The 19613-nt window shown below is 43.3% G+C and overlaps 3 protein-coding genes across 3 annotated transcripts; 1 reads left to right on the top strand and 2 right to left on the bottom strand.

Annotated features, from left to right (window-relative positions):
• TXNDC12 (thioredoxin domain containing 12) lies at positions 1-9609 on the bottom strand. The gene is made up of 7 exons (XM_084211235.1): positions 9429-9609; positions 7435-7495; positions 2614-2666; positions 2043-2116; positions 1423-1492; positions 1250-1333; positions 1-860 (listed from the first exon to the last, which is right to left on the bottom strand). Exons 1-7 carry the CDS (start codon positions 9517-9519, stop codon positions 781-783), a joined length of 513 nt encoding a protein of 170 aa, XP_084067361.1. The 5' UTR covers positions 9520-9609; the 3' UTR covers positions 1-780.
• Positions 3499-5923, bottom strand: KTI12 (KTI12 chromatin associated homolog). The gene has a single exon (XM_084211436.1). It carries the CDS (start codon positions 5916-5918, stop codon positions 5196-5198), a length of 723 nt encoding a protein of 240 aa, XP_084067562.1. The 5' UTR covers positions 5919-5923; the 3' UTR covers positions 3499-5195.
• A 603-nt stretch (positions 9610-10212) lies between the features above and the next one.
• BTF3L4 (basic transcription factor 3 like 4) lies at positions 10213-19202 on the top strand. Its single transcript, XM_084211102.1, has 6 exons — positions 10213-10284; positions 11406-11469; positions 12309-12422; positions 14441-14642; positions 15851-15910; positions 16781-19202. The coding sequence occupies exons 2-6, from the start codon at positions 11416-11418 to the stop codon at positions 16825-16827; spliced, it is 477 nt and encodes a 158-aa protein (XP_084067228.1). The 5' UTR covers positions 10213-10284; positions 11406-11415; the 3' UTR covers positions 16828-19202.
• Positions 19203-19613: the final 411 nt, after the last annotated feature.

Here is a 19613-nt window from a genome sequence, read left to right as displayed (position 1 = left end):
TTATGTTTAAAAAGGTTTAATTTTTTCACCCTGGTACAAAAATACAGTACAATGTGATGGCAAGGCATTCGCCAAAAACATTCAAAGAATAAAAGGGGAAACCCCGTAAAGCTTCAACATAACCCACCCTCACTTGATGGAACAATCAAAAGGTGAGTGTATAAGGAAAAAGTTAAATTTCTGCCCAAAGGCAAATAAAGATGAATCACACAGTTTTACACAATAATACATTTGCAGAGCTGATAATTCACATGCTATTTGGACATTCATGAAATGTATTCTACTTGGTGTAGTGGCAGAATTCATGGTTTTGGATATCTAGAAAACAACTGGCCCAAGAACATGCCCCAGTGATGGGAATGCCCAGTAAAAACTATGGGATCACATAATACCAGTGAGAAAAGAGAGATTCAACCCTGATCAGTGTCAAAATGATGGCTAATTCTAGGTTTTCCCATCACATTGTCCTCAAATACTGTGTTCCCTACACACCTCCCTTTTAACACCAAATATCAGTGGTTTCTCAAACACACACAGAGATGTGTTTGCATATTACCCAGTTGTAAAGAACCACCACAGTGCAAACTGCCAGGCAGAGAAAACACTGTAATTGTTGTGTGTGTGTGTGTGTGTGTGTGTGTGTGTGAACTCCAAACAGGGTTTTTAACCTAACATTGCTGACAGGGGAATTATGTCCCTTCAGTGCATCTACATTCTTGGTCTGTTTAATCATTTCCTCTCAGTTTTGAAGCGATGAAAAGGTATCATTCAGTGTATTCATTATAGTTCATCTCCCAGGTGCTTTTGTTTGAAAGCATCGCCTGTCAGCTTCTCCTGGGCCTCCTTCATCCCTTGGACAACTGAAAGATTACACAGAGAGATACCAACCATTAATCTCAGGGTGAAAACATCAAGGTGAACTGGTAATGAAAGTGGTGATTTAAAACAACACAGTTACAGAATGTAGATCTACAGATTAATCTGTAAGAAAAAAAACAGTCCTGCACCCTTATCCCAACTATGTGTGGCTGGATTATGCAAATTCCATGATTTCCCATGCCAGAACTGGAGACAAAATTAGGTCCTAGAGACTTTTAGTAGGTATTAAGGCGAATCATGATTTGAATATGGCATCACAGAATCACTCACACTGTATTTAACCACTCCCAGTTACACTTTAAAGTAACATAATTTCTCTTCACTGCCAAAGCTTCATCTCACTAAAAATGCACTTCAACTCAGCACATACCTTGATCAGCGTTGGTATAGAAATACTTGTAGCTGGGGTTTCCTCTCTCATTTATGATTTCTGGATGGACTTTTCCACTGGGGTCTATGAAGTTAGAAATCCAACAGGAAATTTAGATGGAAACAGTAAGAACCCAGTGCTGTGAATGGACACAACAGCTGTGGATGCCTTACCCATGAAAAGGATTCTGGGAATATAACCTCCATCAGGACTAAAGGCTTCATCCTTTGGCTCTTCATCATCCTTCCACAGCAAGGCAGGAGAGAGGAAAGACATTAGCAAGACAGCTAACAAAACATGGTGCCTTTTACAGAAACAAGTTACTGCCTTCAGATTCCTTCTACCCTGAGCAATTTACATCTTGAAGAGATGCTAAATAACAGTATCCTCTACTCTCCAAGGGAAGAAAGTTATTTTTACCTACATAAATATCATTTGTGAAAACAGTATTTTTTCTGTCTGTCAATCTGCGTTACCCACCCCACTCTGGGTACAGGAATATTTGATATGTACTGAGAGAATGAACATCAATTCCTTTCTTGTCGAAACCGAATCACACAAGGTACAAACTGTTAAAGAGACAATGGCAGAGAGCCAGGTTTATAAACACAATTAAAATAACCAGACTGAGAAAAAGTATTTTTAAAACAATGAGCTCTATCAATCAATCCTGAATGCCAATTTAGGAGTGCAGGATTTAGGATGTACACAAAACAGGATGCAACCAGTTGAGTCAGATTCCAAATGCTTCATTACTAGGCAGAGCCTGGATAGAGAGCAGAAGACAGCCTACCTCAAGGTTGACCATAACAAAATTATGGGCAAGTTCAGAGATCTCCTTGGATTCAGCAAACTTTGGCTTCAAAGCTAAAGAAAAAGAAAAAAATAAAAATAAGAGGTATGCAAAAGCAGTGGAAAATATTTCAGATTTTCAGGTCTATATCACAATCTTCACTTCATCCCTCCCTCTGGAGAGGTGGCACTTCTCAATAAGCAGTGAGTAAATGGAATGTATGCATCCAACCCTTCCAGCCAGGCTCAGAACAGGAGGTAACTGAAGGAATTCTTGCCTGGCACCCATGGGCTGAAGCCTGCCCAACAGACATAGGTGCTTCTATTTGAACAACAGAAACAGAAATCCTGCTGTAAACCACCACTCTCACTCAACTACCCCATCCTTTAAGGCTTAGCCATACACCTAGCTTGTTTGTTTGCTATGACACTGTCATATTGTCCACTCTCAATGAAATACAAATACCATTAGTTACATTTTGGATGCAAAATTCACATTTCTCATGGCTACATGATGTCTGTACAAAGATTCATTAGAAATTTCAGCAAGCTCTAGTATTCAATGCACTTACCTTTGCAAGCTCCACACCAGGACTTGTGGATGATAACCATAAGAGGCAAACCACTAACAAAAAGAAGAAAGAAAATTGTCAAAGAAATTCTATTACATGTACAGTTTAATAGTCAAGGCTTCTTCAAAAGCTAAATGTAATGGGAAATAAGTCAGATAGAAAGAGATTATGGGGTGCTCTAAGATTGTCTTGCAAAAAGTTTTCCCAAGCTTAAAACATGTGATAAAATAATTTATTATAGCTGCCAGCCAATAACTGCTTGTGTAGAGCAGGAGACTTTCTCTTCTGAGTTTAGATTTCTCAGATACACAACTGGTCATGCTTTTTCCCCCTGGATTACTGGAAATGGTTAATGAGAGCAGCTGCTTGAGAGATCTCAGGATGGAGTTTCGTGGCTGCTTAAGGCAATCCAGTGGATGACAATCTCTCCCCATTCAGCCCACGTCTCAGTCACCTCCCATGACTAAGGCCCTCCACTGAGCAACCAGCAAACCCAATAACCCAGCAAACCCTCTGGCTGCCTGCATGGCTTCCTACACATTTGTATGCTGAAACTAATTGTGAGAGATGTGTCCAGTATCAGGTCTGAGAAGAGGGGGTCTGTGAGGAACTGCAGCCTAAATAAAGTGCAACACAAAAAGACAAAAGTTATTTTTGCTTTCACACTTTCCAAATAATTCATTTTACATTTACTAGCTACACTACCAAGAGATTGTTCCCATACAATAATGATATGGCTTCCAGAACAGTAAGAACAGCCTAAAATTAGGTGAAGGAGAGGAAGGAATCTGGAGAGAACATCCTATATGGATACTTTCAGGATATGCTAAGCAAAGCAAACTGTAAGCTTTCTCTGACTGTAAACTCTGCACCATATTAGGGGATAAAAATAAAGTCAAATTTTCATATACATGAATTATTAACACCTTTGCACACAACAACATTAATTACTAGCAGAACTGATGTATGAGTTTTTCTTTAGGTGTAAATAGACATGAAAGGAAACCTCTACTTAGCAGTGTTCAGTAATGAACTTTAGAACGGGGAATAGGTGGAAATGAAGCCATTAACATTTAGAATTGTTCAAACACAACTTTGCCATCTATAATTAACTGATATGTCATCAACTCTATATCTGTTTGTAGTAAGGAGCAAGAACACACATTTTCCCAGTAAAGCTTGCATTGCCTCAGTGCCCTCTCCCTGACTTCTTTTCATTGTTTCTATAGTCAGTCCAAAATTATTTTGCTTATTTCTTGAGGAGAGGCTGATTTAAGACTGGATTTAAGATTGTTCTTATTATCAAGGATCAGTGATTGATGTTGAAAGAGTTCAATGGTCTGGTGTTTGGTACTCCAACACACTTTTTAAAGAGAAATTTTAAAAGCAGATTTTAAATGCAAGTGCTCACTTCCTTGAAATACCAACTCTTAGTCAGTAAGAACTCACAGAGGTTTGAGATAATTGATGTGTTTTCTCAGCTTTGTTTTCTTTACTTTGGCTGGTAAAATAAACTTATTTATATTAAAACATTTTTTTAGCCATTTCTCAGTTCTGCAGTGCATAAAGCCCTTAGCAGCTGGTGTGCCAGACAGACAGACACTGTAACTGAAGTAACCCTTCCTGCCCCACTTCACCATATCATCCCAGTGAGCACTACACGTAAAATTAAAACCAAAAGCCACCATTTATTAGAATGAAGAATGAAGCACCCACCAGAAAGTGAGAAGTTTATATACGCTGTACCCAAAATTATTAGAAACTTAGCTACCAATCACAGCCAGTACAGACTCATAATTCCTGTCATTTTACCTCTTTTTTCCTATGACAGCACTCATTCTTAAGCAATTTGTGGTTTAAGGGTGTAAAATTATATTTTTAAGGGTGTATAATGACCTTGAAGACAAAAGACATGGCCAAGTTTTTTCAGTAAAATAGTCCTGCATGTAAATTAAGACTTTACTCCATTTAAGGCACACATTTTATTATTAGACCTGAAACAGAGAAGTTTGAGTCTGTTAAGTCAGCACCCTTTTGCAGTGCAGAGTTGAAAATCTCTCTTGGGTCAGTCGGATTTTTTTTAAACAGTCACATCCTAAAAATACAGTCTGTTCCAGTTCTGGACCTGAAGTCTCTTCTGCAGTTTGACATCATCTAGTGGCAGCTCTGGTAAAACAATCTTCTTATTCCAGGCACACACATGCCAATATGGAGGGAAAAGTCTTGCCTACAGTCATCACCTTTTACACTTTCACATCACACTATTTGATTACTGGGGTTTGCATCTCCACAGGAGACTTCACTTGCTTGGGGACGCACCAGTAGCTCTCCTTTTTGCAAGATGCCAGCGGGGAGAAGGCAGGGCTGAAGAACTGCTTCCCTGGAGAACCTCCAGCAATGAAGCTGGCTCGGCTGCTGCAGGGATACGGTGTCCACCTTCTCAGAGCTGCTGCTGCCCAGTGATCCGATCCACGACAGGTGGGACCGGGGCTCTGCAGGGTCTGTGCCTCAAGGCACATTCTTATTGCTGTGATTACTTCGCGGCCGGACCACCGCCACTGCTAGGTGGCACAGGTGACACTTCACTGGATGCTGCGGCTCAGGTATTGCAGGAACATGCTGGCCAGCTGGGGCAGGTTTTCATCGCTGGGCTGCATCTTGGTGTAGCTGATGAACTGCCTCCGCAGCCGGCTCAGCTCGGCCACGGTCACGGGCCGGCTCAGCACCAGCCCCTCGGCCACGCCGGGGATGGGGATGGTCTCCCCGGGCTGCGCCCCGCTCCTCTGCGCGGCCAGCACGGCGGCCAGCACGTCCTGGGTGACGCGGTCCAGCTGGTGCAGGAAGCCGCAGGACTGCAGCGGCTGCGTGCGGGTGGCGCGGTGCGGCGGCGGCGGGGCGCTCTCGAACAGCGCGGCGCGGATGGCGCCCAGCGGCAGCGGCTCCTCCCCGCGCACCGTGAACAGCGGCCGGTCCCAGCGGCAGCTCGGGTCGGGCTCCTCGAAGGGCGGCTCGTCGGGGCCGCCCGCGCCGCCGGCGCAGTGCAGGAGGCAGCGCGCCGTGCCCGCCTGCCGCGCCGCGCAGTACAGCTCGTAGCGGATGCTCCGCAGCTCGTTGCCCGCGTCCACGATCACCACGTCCCGCCGGCTCAGCCGCCGCTCCACCTCGGCCCGCAGCGCCGCCCGGCCGCCCTCCGCCTCGGCCACGACGTGCGCCGCCCGCTCCGGGCCGCCCAGCGCCTCCCGCAGCTCGGCCGCCCGCCGGCTCTTGCCGCTGCCGGGCCGCCCGCACAGCACCACCAGCGGCATCGCCCCGCCAGCGACACCCGACCCGGACGCGGAGCGACTGCTTCCGCCGGGCACCCCCACCCACAGCTCGCCCGGCCCCGCGGAGCGCCCGGGACAGGCCCCGCACCGCCCCCAGGCGCTCCTCCTCCCCGCGGGCGCGGAGAATCACCGCGCCCCAGCAGGGCTCCGGCACCGCGACAGCGCCCTGCGAGGCGTCCCGCTTAAAAACGCCATCGCAGCAGTTGTTGGAAGTTCCCCTCAGGGAACTTAAAACCGAGAAGTCCCCAGCATCCCATGACATTGTGGAGTTTACAGAATTGAAATCGAAGGTTTGAAACTTCCTAGACCACCGGCTCTGGTGCATCTCACTTGATGCATCCCAGATAATTTTATGTAATTTTACATCTCGTGATTTATGGTCAGACTTAGAAAAAAATAAGTAGTTTTTAGGTTTATATTTTCTTTGCTAATAGTAGTTTCTCCCAGTCCTTCAGTTCAATAACACTCAAATGTTGCCACGCTTAAATCAGCTAGCAGATCTGTGCATCAGCAATGAAAGAAGAGTGGGTCACACCCATCCCATCCCTTGCTGCAGGGTCTTTTTGAGCAAGAGCACTAATCCTGCCTAAACGTGAGAACTCAGACCTTGCCATCCCTCCCACCTTCTTCTGTCTCATTTTAAAGCTTTCTCTGCTGCTGCTACAATTATAACGTAAAAACTGAAATAATCTCTTTTTTTTTTTTTTTTTCAAAAATGCCAAAGTTATAAAAACTTGTAAGACTTCTGAAGTATACCATCTGGGTTAATTCAATGTCTGCACTGGAGTGTAGAACTTGCCAGATGGATCAGTTTGAGAGCAGAGCTAAATTAAACAGCAAACTGGAAGGCGTGAGTAATTTCTGCTCATGTCAGCATTGTCAGATCTAGGTTATAAAGTTAAAATGCAAGTAGAATTTATAAGCATGCCATTCTCCTTGGATTTTAACAAGAAGCAGAAGAAACTCTGAGAAAAGAAAGTGAAGATGTCATTTTGCATGGAGACATTGTTCTTTTTAGAATTTAAGCTTAGCCCAAACCAGGTTCTGTCAGTTCACTACAATTTGAAACTTCCAGATTATTGCTGCAGATGGAAACAAAATACATCATGCTGAGGCCTCATCTATACAGGCACAAGGAATTTTAGGGAAGCTCTTAGCACTGCTGAGTTTAAGGGCATTGAGCACCACTTACACTTGTATTTGTGTGTTTGAGAACCATATATTTCTTTACAGTGATAATTATTTTCTTATTTCAAGGACATGCTAGGGCTTCAATCATTTAATTAGACTGCAGTGATTAAACCTAGGTGGTGCCTTAGCAAAGTTAACAAAACTCTGTATTTTCTCTTCAATAACCTGTAGGAATCTGAAGAGTCTTCTCAACCACCCTCATTTTTGTTAATAGAGACTCTTTTCTGTGATTAAATTTAGGGCTGAAATAGAACCATTGTGAATGCTTCTGAAGACAAATGTCTGTATTTAAAACTAACAAACATACCTTGCTGCTGCCTCTTTCTTCCCATCTTCCAGCGTTCTCCAATGAATATGATCTCCAAAACCTGCCAAAGAGAAGGGTTTATAAATGCTGCATAATTTAACATGTCAGCTAACAGGAAAAAAGCCCAACCCTCCAGAGTATTTTCAACTCATTTTATATTCTTTTTTTAAAGACAACTATAGCCCCACTTCTGGAAAGACTTCTAGAAATACTTACAGCCCACACGGTCTTATGAGGAATCCCATTGAAATTAATTAACAAAAACATACCATGCTCATGAATATTTCTATATATGTATGTAAATGACACTAAAATCCCCCAAACAGATATTAAAATTGAAGTGCCTTCTGATTATTCTCTGTTCTTTTTAAGTTTGTGAACATTTATTATCTGATGAATGACAAATTAAACATGTCAGCATTTGGCTTCCTAAATCCCACTGAAGGTGAACTAAACTAAAATTTCAAAATTTTGAGACCAACATATGATCATTAATTGCTCTAAAGCTATTATGCTAAGTATTCCTGCTGATGATTATATCATGGAAGAGCAAGAAAGAACACCATTATACAGATTTCTGAGTGTTACAGTGACTGAACGATGCAGGAAATATTTTATCTGGCATCCAGATAACAAGCCTGGTTATGTCAATTGTCTTAAGACTGAGTCAGTGTATATTTGAACAGTTGCAAAGCCAGGGTTGGGTTTTTTAGTAGTCAACACAGCACATGGCCAAAAGCCACCTGGAGAGCTTAGATGAAGGAGATCCAGGAGCTGTACAAAGAGGAACTCTTCTTGGAACACCTCCTCAAAGGTCTTGGTTCCAGTAATTAACAATTATTGTGCTGGATGGCCAAACATGAGCCTTGGTTTGCCCCCTCCCATCCCTAAGGGTTCAGATTATGCCTGAGGTGCTGAGGGGAGCAGATTTTGGGAGCTACACAGAGATCAGGAGCCACAGACTGCCCAGTGCAGACACAGGGGAAAGTGGACATTGTCTCGAGTAGACACCTTTGGCAAAGAAGCCGGAGAAAGCCTAAAACAAGGCAAGTCTTTGGGACACCTCCATTCAGCATCTGGGAGGTGAGGACAGTGGCGCAGTGTTTGTGTTACCTGATCTCTGCTGATATGAGCAAATATGAACATAAGTGATGCAACACATCAAACAGATGAGCTCACAGCAGGGCGGGGATGCCTCGTCCCTGTCCCCTCACACCCACACAGCAGGTGCTGAGGCAGCCCCTGACACAGAACTACGTTTGTACAAGATCAACACCCCAGAGCAAAACCCAGCTGGATTAGCACAAGTCACGTTTACCCAGAATATTGACACCTCAGCTATTTCAGTTGAAGGCCAAAATGTTAAAATAATAAAAACCTTCTATTGTTCTAGCTTGGAAACACTTCCCAAAAGCTTTTCTATATTTAAAACAAACCCCACTTTGTGGTGAGCTTCAGTGTGTTTTTAAAAGCACTGCCCAACACATTACAGAGTGTATCTTTTGAATGAAAGTCATCTGGGGAATTAAAGGGTGAATGGCTGGCTGGGGTCCACACCACATCTTTGCTATCATTGATCAAATTGGTTACAACTAGCCTTGGAGAGGAGATTTACCTCCACGGCAAAGCCACTACCTGGGGTGAAGCCCAGCCCCGGGTGAACCGGGCTATTAGACACGGTAATTAGACAAGGAGCCTGGGCAAGCCAGGAGCGAGGTGAGGAGCGGTCACGAAGGGCAAGGGAGGCCGAGGGCGGAGGGAAGGGCCATTCATCGCCTGCCAGCAGCCCGGCGGAGGCGGGCAGGCACGGGGGCTCCGCGGTGCCCTCAGGAGCGCACCGACCAGAACCCAACCACAGCGGCGGAGACCCCGCAAAGACCCCCGCGCCTCCAGAGCCCGAAGCGGCGCCCTCTGCCCCCGCGGGCTGAGGGGACCGGACCCGCCCCGAGTGGGGACAGAAGTTGGGGGAAGCCCGAAGAAAGCGTTTGTCTGACCCTTTCCGAGCCCTCCCGCGGCGGAGGCGGCGCAGGCCGCCAGCACCAGGCACAGGCAGAGGACGGAGGCTGCCACGGGCTGAGCCTTCATGGTGTCGGCGCGGGCAGCGGCGGCACCCGGGTACGGCCCCGAACCTCCGGACAGGACAAGACCCGCTTAGCTAGACTTTTTTTTTTCCGTTTTTTAAAGCCCAGGAAGTGATGTGTGGCGGATGTGGGCGGTGCGCTGCCCTGACGGCTCGGCCCGGGTGTGCCGGGGGAGGCAGCCGGCGGGAACGATGTGGGGGGCTCGGGATGAGCTCAGCTCCTTACAGGGAGCCGGGACCCCCGGGGTAGGAGTCATCGCACCGGGGCCCCAGAGCCCTGGTTACTCCCCCTGGGCAAACCCCAGCGTTATCCCGACGGGAGCAGGCAGCGGTGGGAGGGGGGTAGTTCCGGGTTTATTCTCTTCTTCCGAAATAAATCTTTTTGTCGCGCTGCTCTCTCCGGAGTTTGCCCAGCTAGCGGAAAGGCAAAACCGACCGCAAGTGCAGCGTGTGAGGAAGGGTTCACTAAGGCGGACAGAGCGAGTGGTGATATTTCTGGAAGCGCCGCGTCCCAGTTTGGGTCACGGGGCACCACTCCCTGCCCCGAAGTACGGGCGGCGTCTGCTCCTTGGAGACTACAACTCCCGGGAGCCCTTGCGCGCTATAGCGCCCGCCTTTATGTAAATAAGGGGGGCGGGCCCGCCCATCTGCGGGCGGGGTGGTCTTGTCACGTGGCGCGGCGCTTCCTTTCTCTGTGCGCCTCTCTTTCCTTCCTCGGCCGCCATCTTGTTCTAGCCGCGTGTTGGCAGCGGGGGCTCCGCCGCGCTCAGGTGAGGGGGCCCGCTCTTCCTCTGTCCCGCTGTCTCCGTGTCCTGCTATCACCGTGTCCCGGTATCGCGGTGTCCCCCCCGGCCTGAGGCGGGCGGGGCGCCGCGGCAGCACGGTCCTATCCCCTTGGGCAGTGCTGGGCCGTTCCCCGAGGAGAGGCCGAGCGAGCGAGCCCCTTGTGCGGGGGCTGCCCTGGCTCGCGGGGCCGCGGCTCTCCCGTGGGGCCGCGGTTACACGGGCTCCTGAGGGAGGAGCCGGGTTCTCCTCCCGCTCCCCTTGCTCTGGGGCTGCCCAGCGAGCCACCCTGAGCCCCTTCTCCCGCCGCCCGCGGGGTCCCTCCGTGCGCCGATCCCTGCCCCGCTCCCGCTCTTGCCCCGGTCGTTCCCGGCACAAAGCACATGCGGAGGTTTCCGGGGATCACTGATCACTCGCTGGGGCAGAGCAGTGAAACGCATTCCCTTTGCTGGGAGGCTTCAGGCGTTTTTCACCCATTATGGATTTTCAGGGCTTTTAGCCTTTAAAGGTCCCATCTGACCCATGGGTGAAGCAGTGGACAAACTTCCCAGTCTCTGTATTGGATGAAATCTATCAGAAGTTCATGCAGTAAATATGTCCATACACGAACTTCACAAAGTTTGGATCTCGCTTATTATTAGTCATAAGTATCATAGATTCATTATATGAAAACTATCCCAGGTAGTTTAGTGGTGACTGTATCCCTGGAACATCGTAAAGATAAGCTGTTTTCCCAGACCCAATTGTGTATGTGCTGGTTTGGGTCTGGTTGGAGCCAGTCATTCATTTAAATACTTCCAGCAGTAAAGTGGCATCCTGGAAATGAGTACCTCGGCCTGATGCAGAATGAATTGTCCTGTGGAGTCTGTGCCTCATCGTGGCACAGACACTTGAGCTAAATGTGAGTCCTTCCTACTGCAGGACCACTGTGGATTGCTTAGGTGGTGTGGCTTTAAAGCTCTGGTTTTGTGTTTGTTTGACACACTGTTTTGGGTGATGTTCTTGAAGTTTGAAAAACCTGCTGCAATTGTAAAAGTGCTCTTAAAATGGACTGTGACTTTTTTTGTTATTGTTTTGATGTTAAGTTGAACTTGGTTTTGCTCTTTAGACGTAGCACTATGAACCAAGAAAAACTGGCCAAGCTTCAAGCACAGGTCCGAATAGGAGGAAAGGTAAGAAAACCACCAGAGATGCTTTTGAAAGCATAGGCTGAAGTTCATAGAAAGAGAAGAAAAAAAATATGCTTAGGCTTGACTAATACAGGTTTTGTGTGATCTGGCCTATAGTGCAGCTACCTGAAATGCAAGTTTCTTTTCAGTTCACAACAGCTGGATGAGCAGTTTCCAGTGTGCAAGCATTGTTTTAATTCAATGACTTGTTGTGACCTGTGAAAGCTCCAGCTAATCTCACCTGTTGGGTGTTCCAGTTCTGCCTTTATGGTCTTCCTGTTGGGGATTTTCTTCTCTGTGCCTGTTTCAGGCACTGCCTGTGCACTGAGCTGTTTCTTTTCTCTGAGCTAGTGGGTAGTTAATGTGACCAATAAAAGGCATGTAGTTTGTTCAGTGTGGGTGCTTGTCCCCTGTCGTAGAGATGATTGTACAAAAGCAGGAATTTAAAATTGCTGTCTGTGGAACACTCTGAAAGCGTTAATGACTTTGTTGACAAAGTGGGGCTATTTAAATCACTCTATTTGTGCTTTGTTTTGGAAAAAGTATCTTGAGGAAACTTTGTTATGTATTGCTTAATATTAAGTATTTTTTTTGTAGTCTAGGTTAGTGGAAGGGAAAATATGCTGGTGTTTGCTATTTCTTTGGTCTTTATACTTAAGAAAAAACTTAAAACTGGGAATGATGGCCAAAGCTGTAGGTAAAGGGAAATAAGTTGAGAAGTGTTTTTGTCTACAGAAATGTCTCATAACTTGAAAGATGTTGCTCAGGCTGTTCCCTGACTTTTGCAATTACTGTTGTGAGATTTTGAGCAGAGCTGACTGTTGCCTCCTGATTCTTCCCAGGGAACAGCTCGCAGAAAGAAGAAGGTGGTGCACAGAACAGCTACAGCTGATGACAAAAAACTTCAGAGTTCCCTCAAAAAGCTGGCTGTAAATAACATTGCTGGCATTGAAGAGGTATAGTGAAAAAATAAGTGTTTCCTGTTTGAAATTAAATTCACTCTGTTGTTTTGGTGGTGGTGTTGTGGAGTTTGCTTTTCGTTTTGACAACAGTTTATCTTCCAAGCAAAACCATGGAGATCTGGTTATTGAGAGACAACATTGTTTGATGCATTATTGCCTCATTGGCATAAATGTGTACGTGCCTGGAGAAGGAAAAGTGAAGGTTCTGCTGGCCAGGCAGTGTGTGGTGGAGGTAGTAAGCTCTGTGCTGTGTGTGTGTCTTGCATTCATTGCAGAACAAGACTTCTCTTCATTCTTGACTTTTGTGAACTTGCTCTAAAGAGAAGAGCAGTAAATGTTCGTGGACTGGGCAGGCACATCTAGAGCAAGTGGAGTACAGAGTATGAAGGAAGGTTTAGAAACACCTTTAGTAAGAACCTACGTTTGTATTATCAAAATTAGGACCTTTTACTACAGAAAAAATGCTGTAATTGTTTGCAATGGTTACAGGAAATGTTTTTTAAAGCACTGCAGAGACTCTACAGAAGCAGCTTCTGTGTTAATGAAGGGAGAATGTGAAGGTTTCAGATGTTCCTTAAATACCTGAAATTTACATGTATTAATAAAACATGTTTTCCATAACAGTGTAGGGAGTGACCCTCATGCATGGAAGAGGAGGAGGTTTCTCCATCATGAGCTCAGTGGGGCTGTAGTATTTGTACTACATGGTTAAAGAAGTGCAGTATTTAATCTGTGATTAATTAATTGAAGCAGGATTGCAGCATGCATGCAGAAGTCATTAAGTGCATTCCTCCCTTCCAAAGGCAAATGCAGATTTGGTGTGGTTTGCCTGTAAGTTTTCAGACCTCTGTTACAGAAACAGTTATGTTTGTCTGTTTTCTTAAGCTGAATACAAATATGTAGAGCTATATGAACTAAAGAAACACTCAGAAGAACTGTGTCTATGTTCAGGGTTTTTTTTGTTTTTTGTGCACAAAGCACAGGATCTTTATTCAGACACAATTATTAAGGAATTTAAATATCTCGGTGTAGGAAGATGATGCAAAATGTTTCTACCCTAATAGCAAGAGACATAATTTTGGAATGTTTTATTCAAGTGAACGCAGGTTGACCTTTGTAAGCTTCGTGCAGCGAGAAGAGTAATGTTGAATCAAGCATGAGTAACACATTTGTGTCATTTTGAAAGAGGCTCTTAAGTAACAGGATAACTGTGCTTGAAGCCTTTACCATTTCCCCGTGGGCAAAGGACAGGATATTGCTTAGTTTTGCAGGAAAGCAACACACCTGGATTTCCTGTTCAAAACATATTTGGAACTCTGCTGCTGTGTGAGGATTGAGAACTTAGATGTTTCTGTATTTTAGATCTCATCTTTAGCTCTGAATCCCTCTTTATTCCCTATAACTTATTAAGCAATGTTTTTAATTTTTTCATGTAAGTTTAATACCACTGTTGTGTTGGATGGGTAGAACTCTCTTCCTATGGTCAGACAATTATTTTTTGCAGAATAGTTTATCCATGCCAAAAAGAAAAAACTTTTCAGCTTTCTAAAGCAGGCCACTACACTGGCTGTTAGAATTCTTGGTGATTCAGAAGGCCAGGGAAGGAGAGCAGGATCGCTCTTTGGTGTCCTTAGTCTTCAGAGCCCTTGTGGAATGATTGGGAAGGTGCTGGAAGTCGGTTCCAGTGCAGCTGGTACCTAATCCAGCTGTGTGTGCATCCCTGCCCTGAGCCAGTGTGAGTCCTGTGCTTTGCCAGCTGGGAAGAAGCAGGAACATTTTCCTGGTAGGTGACACAGGCACCTGTGAAAGACAGTGGCTTAGCCTGATGTGGCAAGATTGGAGCTTTGAGTTTAGATGGTGTTAATTCCAGGTTCTTTTCTCATGGTTATATTATCCTTTAGGAGGAGTGCTAGTTCTGTAAATTTGATATTTCAAATCTAGATTTTAGTTGTTATGCTTGTATAACAAGGTGCTACAACGCTTAGTTAAATGTTATTAATATATTTAAACAGGTGAACATGATAAAAGATGATGGAACAGTTATTCACTTCAACAACCCCAAGGTTCAAGCTTCCCTCTCTGCCAACACTTTTGCAATTACTGGTCATGCAGAGGCTAAACCGATCACAGAAATGCTTCCAGGCATCTTAAGCCAGCTCGGTGCTGACAGCTTAACAAGTCTCAGGAAGTTAGCTGAACAATTCCCAAGACAAGGTAGGTCTTTTTGGAATCTTTCATAGCTGACTTAAAGGACATATGAACTACTGAAAGTTTTAACCGAAATTTAACAACAGCATGTGACTTTTAAAGTCAGAAGTGTGTGTGTTTTTATTTATTTGCCACTGTTGTGGAAAAAGAGGGTGGGGGAAGAAATTTCTTTTTATCTTTGTTGATTCAAGATTACATAGGCAGGCCCTGATTTAAAAGAAATAGGTAAATCTGGCATGCTATGATAGCAGGTGTACAGCTGTGTATGGCAGAATGCTTAGGGGAAAGCAAGTTTTTACTTGGAAAAAGTCAACCAGTTCTTTTTGTCAGGGAATCTATTCTGTTTTCTTTGTCCATACAAAACATATTTCTATTGCAATTGTAGAAAGCAGTATATTCTTCTGCTCTACAATACACTTTGGAATCCAACCAAGACTTAAAAAAAAAACTATTTAAAAATCAAAGTTTTAATGAAAAACTAAAAAAATCACCAAATCACAGTTATGCATATGATTCTTTATTTTCTATTAATTTTAAAACCTTGGGAGCAAGGGTGGAAGGGTGTATGTGGTATAACTGACTGCAATTTTATAATTAAAAAATGAAGATTAGGTACAGTTCCAGTTAGACTGTTATAGCCATTAAGATGACTGTAGTTGGATGTGTTGCAGTTGTCTGTGTTTGGAATGGAATATACATCATCTGTTCTAATGCTTTTAACACACAGTTATTCCTTTCAAATCAGTTTTAATTTCTCCAGCATTCATGTTCAGAGTTTAAGTAAAAGTGAAGGGTTTTTATTCTTTAGTAATGTGTAAAATACCTTCTAAAATTTAGAGAGATGGATCATCATAAGTATATTTGAATCATATGACATGTTGGTCACTGTTGATGCCATATAATTGTTGCATTGAAACACGAGACTTCCCTTAGAAGATTGAGTCATGCTGGGGGTTTTCTGTATCCTTTGATCTTTTCCAAACTCTTTATGAATACCCCATAGCATCTGAAGATGGCTCTGCTAATGCTTTGCTGTCAGAATGTCCTCAAGGAAACCTTTTGGTCATGCTGGTAACTCTCAGTACCTGGTCATTTGTGTGTTTATCACTACTGGGGATTGGGGAAGTGCTTGCTTTTTTCACATGTATGGTTTTGTTGTGTGTCTGTCCCTGATTCTGTATTATGAGAACTCAGCACCAAATTTCTTTTTATAGTGTTGGATAGTAAAGCACCAAAATCTGAAGATATTGATGAAGAAGATGATGATGTCCCAGGTAGGCACATACACACTTTTATGTCCACTTAAGATATAAATATTTTGATTCATTCATTTAAATATGTAGCTTTTGATGTGATCATACTCCTCACTTGCTGAAGGAGGTTTCTTACATAGGACAGCATTAAAATATGACTTGGGATTCCAGCTTTTGGAAAAGAGATTACCTTGTGCAACTACCTTAATTATTGAGTGAAACTAGGTCGAAGTAGTTTCAGTGAGGTTGAACAGGTATCTAAATATCCAAACAGGGGTTTAGGACTGCAAAATGACATAATTGGCATAGTTACCAGGTTGTTTTTGTATCAGGGTCTGGAGTGGGAATTTTTATTTCTGTAGCAGAAGAAAAAAGACTTATGTGAATGTGTCTGGAAGTAATATGCTAAGTTCTTTATTTGTCATTGAATAACTATTTTATAAATAACCACATTCCACTGTATCTTTTGGGATGGTGTGTTAGCTAAAACAGCATATGTGTAGACCAGAGATTCAATTCCTCCTGCCTTGGCACTGGTTTATTTCTTTGTGACCTTGCATAAAATTCAATTCTCTAAAATGGCAGGCATTCTTTAAAGAATGCTGATGCTCAAAACTCAACTGCAGCTAGTAGAGCACCTTTGAAAATCAGCCTTTAATCACTTAATGTTAGAATTTTCACTGTTGGAGTGTTTTTGCATTTCTAGTTCTTTGTCTATGTTTAAACAAACAATATTTTCTAAAGCCCTGTGAAATCTGCCCGTAAAGAAATGATTTCCCTAAGTGTAATTAAGTATTACTTAACCTTTCCTGTAATTATATGCATTTTCATTAAACTTACAAAGGTAATCTTACTGGGCATTACTGTATTAAATATCTTCATCTTTTTCAGATCTCGTAGAAAATTTTGATGAAGCATCAAAGAATGAAGCTAACTAAAACATTAATAGTTCTGGAAGCTGGCATGGACTAGATTTAAGAAATCAGCTATGTGGTTCCAAAGTTTTAAAGAAACAGAGAACATCATCTGTTAATAGTTCAGTAATATAAATATTTTGTATTTTTATGATGCTGTTTGTTCAGCATTTTCTGTCAGTTGATTTTGCATTTTGCACTTACTCCCAGGATCTACTCTTTTGGTCAAAAAGAAATGTCAGTGCAGTTTGAGGGGTGTGTGTATGTATGTGGGTGTACGTATAGTGGAGAACAAATTGGAGAACGCATATTTAACCATTTACCCTTTTCCTTTGGAAGTAGAAATAAAATGAATCTTCAGCATCATTACTTTGATTATCACCAAATAGTGCACAGAGGGAGTTAAGATTAACGTTTTGTCCACATTTTGTGACCTGAAGGAATGACACCATTAAAACTTGGGGTTAATTTGCTGTAACTATTGTACTTGCAGGTGTGTTTCTCAATGTACACATATTTGTTATCAACCTTGTGTTGATCCCAGGATTTAGGGGAGATGAGCTGTTTTAGCGGCTTGTTTGGTACAGTAACTTTTTAAAAACTTGGTCTCATCAAAGTGTGCTTTTTTTTAAACCTTTTTCAATTTTTTTTTTAAATTTTTTTGTCTCTAAAGTTTTGATACAAGCTGATAGTTGACTCCTTCCATGTAGACTAAGCATTGTGTTCTCCTGTTGGTTACTAAAGTATTTCCCAGTCAAAAGAAAAACACCTTGGTTCTCTACTGTCAGGTCACTTCCTGAGCTTGGAGGTCTGGTTGGTAACAGTCCAGTGCACCAGTTTTGCACAGTAACAGGTTTTTGCTTGAATAACTTCAAGCTGTTCTCTTGGCATGACTGCATTTACTAGCAGCTGATGATCCACTCTCATTCTTAGGGCGCTAGGAACTAAATGCACTGTGTGAACAATGTTTAGGGTGGGAGGAAAGAGTTGTTGACACTTTGCCTTGCTTCCTGCTGGGCAGTCTGTGCAGTGACTAGCTCTAAAGGGATTTTTTTTTCTTTTTTTTTTTTTTGCCTGTAACTTACCTTGGCCTATAACCTACCTCTAGGTTTGGTGTCATCTATGTAGTAGCTTACAAAACACAAATGCTCCTCAGGCATAAGGAGGACATTGGGAGGTACTGTTGGTACAGTGCAGTATTTATGACCTTTCTTTAAAATGCTTAATGTGAAGCCGTTTTCTCAGAGGCTCTTTCAAGGTTCTTGATGTAATGTGCATTACAGTATAGTTAGACATCATTGTAACCTCTGTCAAGGGCAGCTGTGGCTTACAAAAGCCACTTTGGTTTTTTTTTCCTCTACATCTGTCACTTAACTATGGCTTAATTGGAACATATCAGCTTTTGGTGTAGGCTCATATGCTAGAGAACTGTAATAGTACAAGCAAACAGTCCATGAGTTCTGGAGACTTCATGAACCCAGGGAAGTAGAGCTGTAGCGGTTTGGCAGCTGAACTCCTCGGTTCATTTTCTAGGCTTTCGTTCAGTTTTTCCTGTTATATTTTATATACTACGTGGATCTTACTACAAAATAAAATAACAGTACAAAAGAGCAAATGCTCCCTCCTGTGTGTTGTCTGCTTCTCCCACCAGCACTGGCTGAGGAAAGCAGGTGGATGCAGCAGCTGTTTGAGACAGCACTGCATTCTTGGTGACAGTGACCAAGGAAGACGTGGGGCTAGGGAGGGTCCTGTCAGAGCTCTAGGATTTCACACTCCCTATACTCACTCCTGTTTTCTCTGTGCTGTTGAAAGAAACTTTTGTTTGTTGTATGGCTGATCAGCTGCAGATGATTTGTTCTGCTTATAAGGAGGAGATGTCTCCACAAATGTGTGCTCAGGCACATGGAATTGCTGTCTCTGTGAGGCCAGAGAGCAAAGGAAGGACACAGGTATTTGCAGTGTTCCTCCGTTTGCTTACGAGGCACAAGTGAAGAACCCTTTCAAGTAGCAACTGTACAGAATTGATATATGGGACATCCCCTTCCTAAATACTAATCAGATACTGAAAATTCTTGCTTGTTCATTCTGATGTAGGAGGTATGTCAAAAGTAATTTTGTGAGAGACTAAAAGTAAGCCTTGGAAGCAACGATTCCCTCAGTTTATATAGCTGAACTTTCTGATTCCTACAAAATACTGATTTAGTTTTTGCTCTTGAATTTAAATGTTAAACCCTCACATTTTTCCTGTTTTGACAACCAGTAAACCAACTAACTATGCTAGCTTATGTAGTTATATTATCTTCAGTTTTTTTCACTGTCTCTGGAAACAGTCAACCACTTATGATTTGCTGCTGGAAATACTAGAGCTTATCAATCATTAAACTGATTTTAATTAAAAGTAGCCCATAAAGGCTGTTGTGGGAAAAGCTCTTTTTCTTTTGTATTTATTCATGGTATAACACAAACAGTGTTTGTACATGCTGATGGAAATGCAAGGTTACTAAAAATAGTTTTGGGGAGCGTTGGTAAATAAAAACTCCCCTCATGAAAGTGAACACTAAGTTCTTTGCTTGGCCTGAAGCATGGTAACCACCATACTTCTGAAGCCCTTGTGCTTACTTGCTCTTTACTTAACTCTGCTGATGTATTAAAAATACTGGTAATGTTACTGACATGCTAAATAACTTAGCAGTGATTGGAAAGCAGGGACATGGAGCAGAAAGGAAATCAAAATGTCTCCTGGATTGTTAGGGAGTCAAAGCTTGACCAGTGAAAAGCAAAGAATCGGCAAATGCGTGAGACAGCAAACA

This window comes from Fringilla coelebs, assembly GCF_963513975.1.
Source record: "Fringilla coelebs genome assembly, chromosome: 9".
Taxonomy (NCBI): Eukaryota; Metazoa; Chordata; class Aves; order Passeriformes; family Fringillidae; genus Fringilla; species Fringilla coelebs.
Note: the sequence above shows the minus strand (reverse complement) of the source record. Positions and strands in the feature narration are given on the sequence as shown.

Excerpts from the sequence above, each read along its gene's own strand:
- KTI12 (XM_084211436.1), bottom strand. The coding sequence starts at position 5,918 with ATGCCGCTGGTGGTGCTGTGCGGGCGGCCCGGCAGCGGCAAGAGCCGG.
- TXNDC12 (XM_084211235.1), bottom strand. The coding sequence starts at position 9,519 with ATGAAGGCTCAGCCCGTGGCAGCCTCCGTCCTCTGCCTGTGCCTGGTG. Across the intron at positions 7,496-9,428 it reads CGCGGGAGGGCTCGGAAAGG|GTTTTGGAGATCATATTCAT; the intron begins GTCAGACAAACG and ends TCTCTTTGGCAG. Across the intron at positions 861-1,249 it reads CTATACCAACGCTGATCAAG|TTGTCCAAGGGATGAAGGAG; the intron begins GTATGTGCTGAG and ends GTAATCTTTCAG.
- BTF3L4 (XM_084211102.1), top strand. The coding sequence starts at position 11,416 with ATGAACCAAGAAAAACTGGCCAAGCTTCAAGCACAGGTCCGAATAGGA. Across the intron at positions 14,643-15,850 it reads TGAACAATTCCCAAGACAAG|TGTTGGATAGTAAAGCACCA; the intron begins GTAGGTCTTTTT and ends TTCTTTTTATAG. Across the intron at positions 15,911-16,780 it reads AGAAGATGATGATGTCCCAG|ATCTCGTAGAAAATTTTGAT; the intron begins GTAGGCACATAC and ends CATCTTTTTCAG.